Raw genomic sequence first — 12,585 nt, forward strand, 5'->3', positions numbered from 1 at the left:
GACCTTAGATCAATAATCAGAGAAATAAAATAAGTATAGCTAGATACATTTTAAATAATTTATTAAATACATTTTTTTATGAACGTTTTTATTTATCATGGATATTTTAACATTTTAGTGCATACCTATAATTAATGCATATTTAAAATTTTTCGCGCATATTTGGTTGGGTTTTAATGCATGTAAATCGTTAATAGATAATATATAATTTTGTTCAAGTTTTCTTTAAAGATTTTAATTTGTCTTCTTGTTCTTAGAAGTTTGTATAAATTATATTTTTTTATGCTGTTAATTTTTAAATAAGTTTAAATTACTTTAGACGGTCTTACAAAATTGAAAATAGTTACATTATATTGATATGTTAAATTAAAAATTTTAAAAATAGAAACTGAGAATATTAAAGGTTGGCGTATGATTTGGGGCCATTTATCGCTATAGTTGTCTCTGAAGGTTTACTGGCCAGATCACACAATTGGTGAAAACCCACATTTGAGTGTACATAACTATTTAATGAGCAGAAAGATCAAAGTTATAAGTAGAAGTATTTTAAATTAAACTCAAAAAACTTTTTTGCCACATTTTAACCAAATATTTATTTCTGATTTTGAATTGTATTCTTTTAATAAGTTTTTAATGTTTTAAACTCTTTTAAACCAAATTTTTGAACATAAACTGTTTTTGGTGTGTAATCATATTGTATATTTGAGGTAGATAAAACAGAATCACCCCTATATTTCTTATATGTTGTATACCTGAACACTATTTTATTTATTGTTTAGGTTCTAGCTTAACTTTACTACTAAGCACTAAACATCCATATTAACCCGAATAATAACAGTTATTAACATTTAACACCCAAACATTTGTTCAATTTTTTTATTCCAGTATTTAAATACCCAGAAAAATCAAACACCCAGAATATGGAACCCTAATAAATTATTCAGGTGCCAAGCCTTGAACACAACATAATTGGTTAAATAAAATATTGAATTAATAAATTATATTTTAATTATAATGACCTATCTAAATATCTTAATTGCTCTTTTTGTATAAAAACATCTACTACAAAATTAAATAATTTAGTAGACTTTTTAATTACCAAAATTTCTATTAATAATTAAGTAAACAATATAATAAAATAAGGAATAGTAAAAAAAAAATCATTATTTTAAGTCTTTATTTTTTTACTATCATATAAATTCAAATATACAAAACGGAAAATAATAAACAAAAATGTATGATGTAGATTATTCATATATTATATAGTATAAATGAATAATTGTTTTTGTGAAAAATAATTAAAATATTACAAGAACATTTTCTTTCATTGTACAAAGTTGTTCTCTTACTAAAAATAATTGTTTAAAGTTAAGTCCTGATTAATCTGACTCACTTTCGGCAGAATCATAATCACCAACGTCAATATTCATTTTGTACTCCTGATCACAACCCATATATGCATCACTCATAAAATACAGAGTGTAAGAGTAATTTCCTAAAACAAAATAATAAGGATAAATTATAAACCTTAAAAAAAATTGAAAAATTACATTAATAACTCACCTGGATTGGGTGCTACAAAATCTAATTTCACTTTGGCTTTTTGTTGTAGTGTTAACCTTTTAATTGATAGCAAAGAATTATTTTTAGGATCTCCTATTACTAACCACCAACCTTCTTCTCTTTTCTGTAATAATTAAATATGTAATGACAATAAAATTAATTATTACCTTTATTTTAACTGTATTTTTAACGCTTACTTGTGGGAAGAATGGAGCAATAACAGGCCCAACAACTTCGTCTTCTCTTTCTAAACTTACAGTGACATTTACACTGGAACCAGCAGATATGCGGTTTTTATTTGCCACCTCATAACTTAATTCAATATTAGGATAACGATTACAGAATCTCGCAACATCAGCCATTTCACCATCACCAAGCTGCAGTAACTTAATGCGGTCTTCATCTTCTAGTTCCATTATGTCAAATACTGTTTCTATACCCTAATATAGCAATACATATTAATTTTTTATGTTTCAGGTAATATAATTACATGAGAAAAAAAAATCTACCTTATCTGTACATCTCTTAATAATATCTGATGTAAAATGAGGTAATTGTTTAAGGTACGAATCTTTAGCCCACATTGCTTGAGTAATCATTTGAGCTAATTCCATTGCAGCGACAGCTGGAGATAACCAACCATTAGAACTCAATACATCAACACATGCTTGAATTAAACGTATAGCCTGTTAAAAAAAAAAAGGAACCATGCATATTACATAAGCTATAATTATATATACTATATTCAATGAATAGTAAATAAATAACAATAATATATTAATTACTCTAGCCAATATGACTTCAGTGTCTCCTTGTAATTCTGCGCCTAGTTGTAAGCGTGATAAATGAGCTTGAAGTAACAAATTAACCTTGACATGAGGATCATTGTACCGTATAGATGTTTGACCAGAAGCTGGCTGCAACTTATTTGGCAAACGCTGGGCGAGACTTTTAAGTAATGTATCTTCACGATGTCTTACAGGTATTTTTTCATACTCAGCAGCTGAACTAATAATCTCTAACAGCCCCCGAATTTTTGTTTTATTGTTGAGTGATAATGAAAATAATTCTAAAAAATGCAATTGGAAAAAACATTGTTAAGAAAAATAACAACACATAATAGATTTTCTCTACATTACCAATAGTTGTATAGTTAATGTAATAATATGCAGCAATCATGCCCAAATTCAATGGAATACAATCAATCTCATCTTCAATACTAATACACTAAAATAATACTATATTTTAATAAATTTAAATTATACTGAGTGATCCTTTTACCAAACAACATTCATAGTCAAAATATCTATTAACATTTTTAAACTTAATTTTTAGTTGTAATAAAACATATTTAAAATAAATATATTAATATTATTTTTTATTGTTATATTTATTTTTCTACTTTTTTAAATGACATTTTTAATTCCGCATTCTGAAGCAGAATATTTTTTGAATTATTTGGGTACATAAAAATTGAAATTCAGACAAGTATTTAAAGTTTAGGCAAGCGAGGTAGTAGACATTTTGAAGTAACACTGCACTCAAATAAAACTTTAAATAGTTAAACTCATAAACTACTAGCCAGAAATTAGATTTATATACATCAAAATATTCTGCTTTAGTATGTGGAATTAAAAATGTATTGTATATTATCATTTAAATAAGTAAAAAACTAAAAAAATATTCAGAAATTCAATTTTTTTTTTTGAATGTTTTATTTTCATAGGAAATTAAGTAAAAATAATATTTTCAATGTTAATACATTTTGAAATAATGAGTGTTTGATAAAATAATCAACACCTATAATATAACTTGCAAACAACTATATGCAATATGAATGTTAAACAATAAATATGTATTAATAATAAAATTGTAGATTATAAATGCATACCTTTGATTGATTTAAGTCATTTAATGTAGTTTCAACAAGTTCTGACAGGTAATCAGATAAATGCCTATGTGAAACACCTTGTAAATTATAATAATTAGCATTTTGTGTAAGTCGCCTATAAAGGAATGTCCAGGTCATGTAATCAACTGCATCCTGTTTATTCTCAATGGTTTTTGTTACAATTTCAGCATTGAAATGATCGTGTAATCTGTGGTCCAAATGACTCTAAATCAATCAAATATAAATAAATAGTAATAAATATACATTGTATAAATCAAAGTACTTAACTATAAACTTACTTCTACTGGTAATGGCTCATTTAAGAACTTCTTAAAGAAATCTTTTTTTGATGATTGACACATCAATACACATTTTGAATCATCATCATCTAATGGTCGATTAGCTCTTCCCACCATTTGAATAACATCAGTAATAGGGTAATCTTCATAACTGAAGTTAAAAACCAAAAATTACAAAACATAAAATCAAATACAAAATTTCTAATTTTCCAATACTTACGTATGTGTTTTTCCATCATAAAATTGTGTATCCATAATAATAACTAAATGAGATGTAATACTCAAAGCCCAACAAAGACTTCTTGTAACAACTACCACTTGAATGGCTCCAGTAAAAAATAGTTGTTGGACCCATCGTTGATCTTGAGCACTAACACCTTCATGTAAATAAGCTACTCCTTGGAGCAAAGTCTCTTTCAATGTCTAAATCATTATATTTCAATAAATTCAAAAGCTTTGAAGTATATTTTTCAATTGTTTCTATAAAAATACCTTATCAGAAATTTTCTCAACAAATGGCTTGATATCATCTTCTTCGGCATGTATAAAACGGTTGGATTGATTATCAGCAGCAGTGTATGTTAACAAGTCAATAGCTGTAAGTCGAGCCTGTTTTCTTGATGGAACAAATATTATTACAGGTTTCTCTAAACTGTACTTTAGTATAGCATTATATGTTGGTTTGCCCATTGCTACTAATCTGGTAGCATTGTGAGTGACATTGTATCCCTAAATAATTCAAATAATTAAAAGATGTTTCTCTTTTTATTATTATGCACAAATATTGTAGTATTAATAAATATTAGGATTAAATTATGAACAGCTTAAATTAAATTAATTATATTTTGTAGTCAATAAATTATGAAGTAAGCATTACTTGAACATGAAGTTCTAATGGTACAGGTCTGACACTAGGATGAAAATTGAATGTGGTGGTAGCTGGAGCTCCTAACCACAGTGCTAAATCTCTAGCATCAGCTAATGGAGCTGAAAGAGCAACTACACGCATTTGTTTTTCAGTCTGTGAAGCAATATACCGCATTCTAGAGCAAACAATTTCTAATACCGGCCCATCTTCACCTCCAATTAACTATAATTATATAAATAATTATTATTTAGTACTTAATATTCGTAGTAAATACATTTATAATATTAATAAATTACTTGAAGTTCATCAACAATAAAAAGATTAATGTTTTGGACATTTTTCCTTTGCTTCCATCTACGAGACAATACATCCCACTTCTCTGCAGTTGTTACAATTATTTGTCCTTTAGCTAACAACTAAAAAAAAAAATAGTTATTTTAACCCAAATCATTGATAAAAAAAAATTCTCAAACAACAAAATCAAAGACTAAAAACACTATTCTATTGTTTATATAATAAGCAGGCATAATATGTCATCTGAAAATAAAAAATACATATATTATGGTGATTTTTCGTCGCACAGAAATTATTCAGTTTTTACAGTTTCAATCTTCATAAAGCTAATAGGGGCTCCCCCCACCAACACCAATTGAATTTAAGTTCAACGCCATTAGTTACACTATATATAAGCTATATATTATGATATAGGAACATCATAAAAAATAAATAATCCTTTATTGAATTTTCAATGTTTTTTTTTAACCTCATCAAAACAGAACAATACTCAAAAACATCTTATTTAAGGAAATTAACTAACCTTTAAATCTGTACCAATTTCTCCTGTTAACAACACTACTTTTCTAGCAAGTCCAATACCAAAAATTACATGCCAGCTAGAATAAATTAGTTCAGCTTGGGATTCTTTAGCAACTAAGTAAACACAACGATGGTCTGGATTTTGACTTAGAAGACGATAAAGTGCAAATTCAGCAATAGCGGTTTTTCCAGATCCAGTTGGAGCACCAATAAACACATTTTCATCACTATTATATACAGCATTAAATACTTGTGTTTGAATAGGATTGAATTGATGGAATCTCTCAGCGTAAAGTTCTTCAAATACTTTATTACGAAGAGCAGATACCTAAGATAATTTATGATAAATCAATTAAATGTTAATTATATTATATATACCAAAAGGGCATAAAATGTACCGGAAGTGGCTGCAAGTCCAAAAGTTCAGTAGGTGGAACATTTTTTTCTGGAAGTAGCAAATGTCTAAATGAAACAGGTAATTGAGTTTCTGAACCAATCCAACGATCAGAAACAATTCTATAAGCAAAACATATTTCATAATTGATTAGCAAATTTATCTATATTAAATTAGTTGATATTTTTGTAAATAAATATGCTAAATTCTTAAACAAACTATTTACCGGAGGAAATATTGAGGTGGCAAAGGTTCAAAAACTGGGACAAAAAATTTAAGCATATGTTCATCAGTAGCATATTTAGCTTTTAGTAAAAAGAATTCATGATGAAGAACCACTTCAGAATCCACATCTTCAACCAGTACCCAAAATGCTTCAGAATTTCCATGTAATTTTTCATCCCATTGAAAATCTGGAGTAATTGTCAATTCCACTCTTAATGTAGATCTAAAAACAGTCAAGTGAAGTCAAATAATTAGTTATGATATTTCAAGCTAATTTAAAAGGTTCTTTTACCTAGTTACTGGTTGAATGTGTGTAGATAATTCTAATTTTGGAAATTGATGTACATATCTATGGATTGTTTTTCCAAGTTTTGGAACACGGATTAATTCACCAATTTCACTAGGACCAAGATCATATAATCTTTCCCAAGGGAAATTCTTTTTTTCAATTTTTCTTACAATTTCTTCAGGCATTTTCCTAAATTGTCTTAGTGGTGACATGCTTTGCCACATACGTCGATCAATCATCTTACAAAGACTTAGAGCTTTATCTGCTAGCTGCGCCCAACCACGATGCAGAACAATTTCAAAAATAGCACGCATTAAACGAGCAGCTGATTGAGTCACAAATACCATATCAGACATCAATGCGAAACCTTCAAGTTTCAACTGAGATATATATGCTTGAAGCAATATATTTATCTATTTATTAATTAATATAAAAATTATTTTGATTTTAAATACACAAAAATTAGCTATAGTTGAATATTCTTACCTTTGCACTAGGTTCTTCTATACCTTCTTTAATAGGAATTGGTACACGTTCCATTAATTTTTGCAATTCTAATTTTTCTTCATCTCTTACTCCAATATGACGAAATTCTCCAGATAACGAAAACACTCTAAATAATTCAATTTCACTCAATGTTGGTTTTAATAATTGATTATATGTGGCCATTGTGTCATGAGTGCAATAATAATGACTAGCAATACGTCCAAGTTCAGTTACCTGAAATAATTAAAATTGGTAATTTACTATATACACACTTGTAATATTCCATGGACAGTATTATAAATAAAAAAGTGATAGGTACCTGGAAATAACCAGACTTTCGGTCATATTTAATGAGATTACTTCTTTCTAATTGTATTGCAGCTGTATGAACAATATCTGCTCTATGTGCTTCCAATAATGGATCTACTTCCAACTTTTCTTGAGTAATAGTATATAAAGCAGGAGAACGCAACATACGAATATATAAATAACTATAGCCCAACCATGTGACAGCTTCTTTAACACTTTGTATGGTACCTAACAAATAAAAACAATGAGTCTATTTTCATCTTAAAATAACTTTTAAAACACTAACCAAGTACAATTTCTGCATTTAACATATCCGGTAATTTTGAAACCATTTGTGATTCAATTGGAAGCTGTTGGTTTAATAGAGACAAATAATATTGAAGCTCACTGTGATTTGTAATAAGTATTCCTTCACCTTTTGTATCATATTGAGGACGTCCAGCACGACCCAACATCTACAAAAAATTTAAACTTAGAAATATTCCACACATAGAATTAAAGTATATTACCTGTAAAACATCTAATGCACCAAGTTCTACCCAGCGACCTTTTTCTGGACTATAAACTTGAGTACCTTTAATTATAACAGTATGAGCAGGTAAATTTACTCCCCAGGCCAAGGTTGCTGTAGATATTAGTACTTGAATGTGACGATCAGCAAATAAATCTTCAACTAAAGTTCTGTCTACACGGGTCATACCAGCATGATGGATAGCAAAGCCATAGGGCAGTAAATCTCTAAGCTCTTGATTCTAGAACAAAATAAAAATATTTATTAGTAGTTATTTGAAAAAAAAATAACTGTGAACATGTTTAAATATACTTTGACTTGTTCAGCTTCAGTGCGCAAAACTTCCATAGATGCGGATCCTTCACGTAAGAATTGTCCAAGAGTATCTTTTTCCAAACACATATCCCTAATAGCTCTTGCAGTTTTACCTACATATAATTATAATATATTAAAATATGGTCACTACAAGAAACGAAAATAATTAGTAATTGCCTGTTTCTTTTCTAGAATGAACAAATACTAAAATCTGATTACGCCCAGCATGTTCCATAATTTTCTCATAAACAATTTCATTCATAACTTGAAAACGTTTAACAGCTTTTTTTTCTGTTATACCAATGTACTGTTGCTCTAATGGGACTGGTCTAAATGAGTTATCAAAATAAAATAGACCCTGGAAATAAAAATTATATAAAACATACACATTTTAAAAAATAGTTACAATTATTTTGTTAAATTTATTTACTTACAGTATCAGGACTAACTCTAAGTAGTGTTGCAACATCTTGATAATTAGGTAATGTAGCACTAAGTCCAACTAAGCGAACATCCTCTTGTATAGTTTCTATATTACGAATTGTTCTGGCAACTAAAGCTTCAAGGACTGGTCCACGTTCATCATGTAATAAATGTATTTCATCCTAAAACAAAAACATTAGATATAACATACAATACCATAAAATTATGCAAAATAATAGTCATATACTTACAATAATTATTAATCTGACTAGTGATACAAAAGTTTTTTCACCGCCTTTCCTAGTTATAATATCCCATTTTTCTGGTGTACAAACAATAATTTGAGTAGCTTGTATCTGCTCACGCGTTAGTTGATGATCACCAGTTAATTCAGATACTGTTAGATTATAACTACTTAATCTCTGCAAATTAATATAGATATTAAATGATTTTAAAATGAAGTTATATATATATATATATATAATAGGAGTTATAACTAAATTCATAGTGGTTTATACCTTTCCAAAACTTCCAACCATTTCTTGTACCAATGATCTCATGGGAGCAATATAAATTATTTTAAACTCATCAGCATTTATAGTACCATCACTATTGATATGTTTTCCAATTTCTCTCAGCATACATAATAGGGCAACATTTGTTTTACCAGCCCCCTAAAAATAAAAAAAATAATGTAAATTATATTTATTGGTTAATATTTTAAATTTATAATTACTGTAGGAGCACAAAGCAACAAATTTTCATCAGATTCTAGTGCACTTTTTTGAAGTCTTGATTGTATTCTATTAAGTGTTTTGAAATCTTCAAAAGCAGGTTGAACATATTTTGGTAACTTGTCAATGGGTACTAAAGATTCATCTTGATTATAAGGTTTTGGTTTTAATGCAGGCACATGAACTTCTTCATAACCTTAAAAATATATAACAAATAATTATGTATACTGTATAATCAATAATTCATCTATCATTTTTCAAATACCTTTACGTTGCTTTCTGAATGATCCATCTGGGAGCTGACATCTTTTATTTGACATAAAATGAGATCCTTGAGCAAATACTAAATCATCTAAATCTAAAACTTTTCTGGTACCAGCAACCTGTTGTTTAGGATCACCAGTATTCATGTCATCATCATCTTCATCAGCAGCACGTCTCTTTTTATTGGCAGCACTTGCACTACTTTCTTTAATGTCATCTACCTCTTTAGTATCCATTTGACGTAAAATTCTTGCTAAAAATGGATCAGATTCCATTTTTTTACGCAAAGCTGCACGTTCAGATTCACTCTGTGATGACGCCAATAGCGTGCAATACAAAACTAAAAAGATATATGCATAAATATTAAATTATATTATACACATTAACTAACTTATTAAAATTTTCATACTCATGAGTCGATTTTTTTTCAATATTTTAATGAAATCAAAGCAATCATAACCAAGTAAGAGGACTAGCTGGTTTTCACAGTCGCGATCATCGCCAGCATTTTTCAATACAGCTAATACTTCAGCTGCTTTAGCTTGAGATGCCATAGCATCACTATAATATTTGGACAAACTTCGTTGAAGCCAATAAGCATCAATATCCAATGCATGCAGATTTTTTTCTTTTTTAGCTTGTTCGACTGGTTTTTTACCAGAGCGTTTATCCAACTAAAAATATAAACAATGAAATGTATGGATTAAATATAGTTAATAACAATAGAATAACTTACATTTTCTGCATGAATAGTAGCATCTAATTTTGATTCTTCACCTTCATCTTCATGATCATCACCTTCACGAATTTCACCATATACATCTTCATCATCTTCTTCTTCACTTTCTTCAAATTGAACATTTATACCATATGTTTCATCAATGTTATCTTCTAAACACAAATAATTTAGATTTGAAAAATTAACTCTTCAAACTAGAATAAAATAAATATGAACAATAGTTTACCTGTATTAGCTATGCCTTTTTCATCAGTTCCAAAGTCAGTAATTTTCTTCCCTAAATTTACTAAAAGTGCAAATCGTTCATCAGCCAATGAACCTAGTAAACTTTCAGTGTCACTTTTTTTCTCTTTATCTTTAAGACGATCATTTTTAAGTACAGCTAAAACTTCATCAGCTGCACCACACAGAATATCTCTAGGCTAAAATTGTAAAATATATTAACAAAAAACATATATCATCTAAAAATTAATTAACTTAAAAAATGTTAAGACATTCTAATGGTTAGAATCTAACCTGATCACCAAGTGCCTCTTGTATGAAACTTAATAAGACTTCATAAGTTTGTCTAGTCTCTTGTGTTTTAGGTCTGTACATAATTCCAACCATGTCATCAACGCCATCTGATAAGAGTGTTGTTCCTTTCATTCGAGCAAAGTCATATTGTGCTTCATCACGCTTTTGTCTCCTGAGTAATATAAAATTAAAATAAATTTTAAAAACATTCGTGTACAATAATATTTGATGAGAATAGTACTAACTTAGCTTTTCTTTCTTCTGCTTTCACAGGTTTGGTTCTTTGAAAACGATCACCCATCTTTGTACCTTCCAGTTTTCCAACCAACGAACATACTTCACCCGTGGCCTCATCGCGATTACGTCGATCGATCAGTCGCACATCAGCTTGTAATACAAGATTAGAATTCTATAATTTAAAATAAATAATTGAATGTTTATTAATATAATAGTATATATTTTAACATTTATGTTGTCAACTTTTTTCTTACCGCTTTGTACTCGTATTGAAGCTGACGAGCAGCTGCATCAGCCATGATTAATTATTTTCTTTTAATTCTCTAGATGTTATAATTTATTTTTGATAGTCAACCAAAAAAATCATAATTGAAAAATAATGAAGTGTATAAAAATAAAAACGTTTCTTAACGTTTAAATGAACCACGCGCAAATATCAAAATACTAAATAGGTATAAACTAAAAGTAAATTAAAGATTATGGGATACGAAACGAAGTGAACGCGACCGCCGGATCAGAAACGTGATTGTTTATGCCGCTTATCAAACATTCAGTAATGCCAACTGCGCGTTTTTAATCATTGTATCCTTTCTTTTTTTTATCACACTGTACAAAAAAACGGTGAATTTAAATTTAACGATGTCACATAATATTGTAATGGAATATTATTTTTAAAATAATATTTTATTCTACCTTAAACGGCTTAAACCTTTTATAGAATTGTAGATAGTAGATTTAACAGGTTTAAGATTAGAAAAATAAAATAAATTATAAACCTATAATTCGTTTTTTTTTTCTAATGACTAGTATTTTGTAACTTTGTTTACAGCTCTCTCAGTTCAGTATTATCGGCATAAATGTGATAGAATTATTTTTATTAGGGGAAAGGGATCAGTGTCAATGGTGTATTTAAATATATTTTGTTGCCCCCAAGTTTAAACATTTATTTACCTTTTTTTTTAGGATCATTAAAAAAATATTTTGAGATTCAAAAATAACAACAAACATAATCATATTATAATACTATATAGAATATATATATATATATATATTGTTTTTTATAGTATAGTATAGTATAGAACCACAGAACAATAATAGAACATAATATAATATGAAGTATATACAGAGCCGATTTGGCGCCCAGGGCAAAATTAAAAATATTCGCCCCTATTTTATTTATCATTATGCATTTCAATTTTTTTGGCGCGCCCCCTTTAAACTATGCGCCCGAAGTGAATGCCCATAGCCCCCCCCCCCCACGGCACGGCCCTGGGCATATACATAAAACATTTAATACTACAACTACTGCTACCATGTTTTATAAATAACCAACTTTTACTTCCGAAATTCCGCATTATTTGTCGAATATTATTTATATAATAATTAAGACAGTAAACACAAATTAAGTATTATGTAACATTAGTATTATTAACACTTTTTAAAATAAAAACTTGATGCCCTGGGTGGCTGGGCGTTTTATTCTTAATCTCGAATATTTATTTTATGAGACTGTGTGACTGATTCATCATTGCATTATTCACCGCAAACGTCATTATTTATAATATTATGAACTCTTATAAATAGCAATTTATACAGTTATACTCTTTCATGTTAATGGTTACTTATTCATTACTATAGAATATATTGAATTATGTAAACAATTCTAATATTCAAATAGGTATCTTTCTATAGTGAAATTAAATCTA

At 28.5% G+C, this 12,585-nt stretch overlaps 1 protein-coding gene across 1 annotated transcript; it reads right to left on the minus strand.

Annotated features, from left to right (window-relative positions):
* Positions 1-1,160: 1,160 nt before the first annotated feature.
* On the minus strand, positions 1,161-11,382 carry LOC132919406 (U5 small nuclear ribonucleoprotein 200 kDa helicase). The gene is made up of 33 exons (XM_060980989.1): positions 11,134-11,382; positions 10,888-11,051; positions 10,643-10,814; positions 10,353-10,548; positions 10,124-10,278; positions 9,797-10,061; positions 9,389-9,727; positions 9,126-9,319; positions 8,908-9,063; positions 8,641-8,811; positions 8,401-8,571; positions 8,144-8,324; positions 7,964-8,079; positions 7,650-7,892; positions 7,427-7,595; positions 7,151-7,368; positions 6,832-7,065; positions 6,349-6,758; positions 6,058-6,279; positions 5,836-5,953; positions 5,439-5,765; positions 4,918-5,037; positions 4,631-4,843; positions 4,246-4,482; positions 3,974-4,176; positions 3,754-3,904; positions 3,455-3,679; positions 2,703-2,790; positions 2,349-2,632; positions 2,073-2,249; positions 1,761-2,003; positions 1,564-1,687; positions 1,161-1,495 (listed from the first exon to the last, which is right to left on the minus strand). Exons 1-33 carry the CDS (start codon positions 11,176-11,178, stop codon positions 1,380-1,382), a joined length of 6,447 nt encoding a protein of 2,148 aa, XP_060836972.1. The 5' UTR covers positions 11,179-11,382; the 3' UTR covers positions 1,161-1,379.
* Positions 11,383-12,585: the final 1,203 nt, after the last annotated feature.

Source organism: Rhopalosiphum padi, chromosome 2 (assembly GCF_020882245.1).
Source record: "Rhopalosiphum padi isolate XX-2018 chromosome 2, ASM2088224v1, whole genome shotgun sequence".
NCBI classification, from domain to species: Eukaryota; Metazoa; Arthropoda; class Insecta; order Hemiptera; family Aphididae; genus Rhopalosiphum; species Rhopalosiphum padi.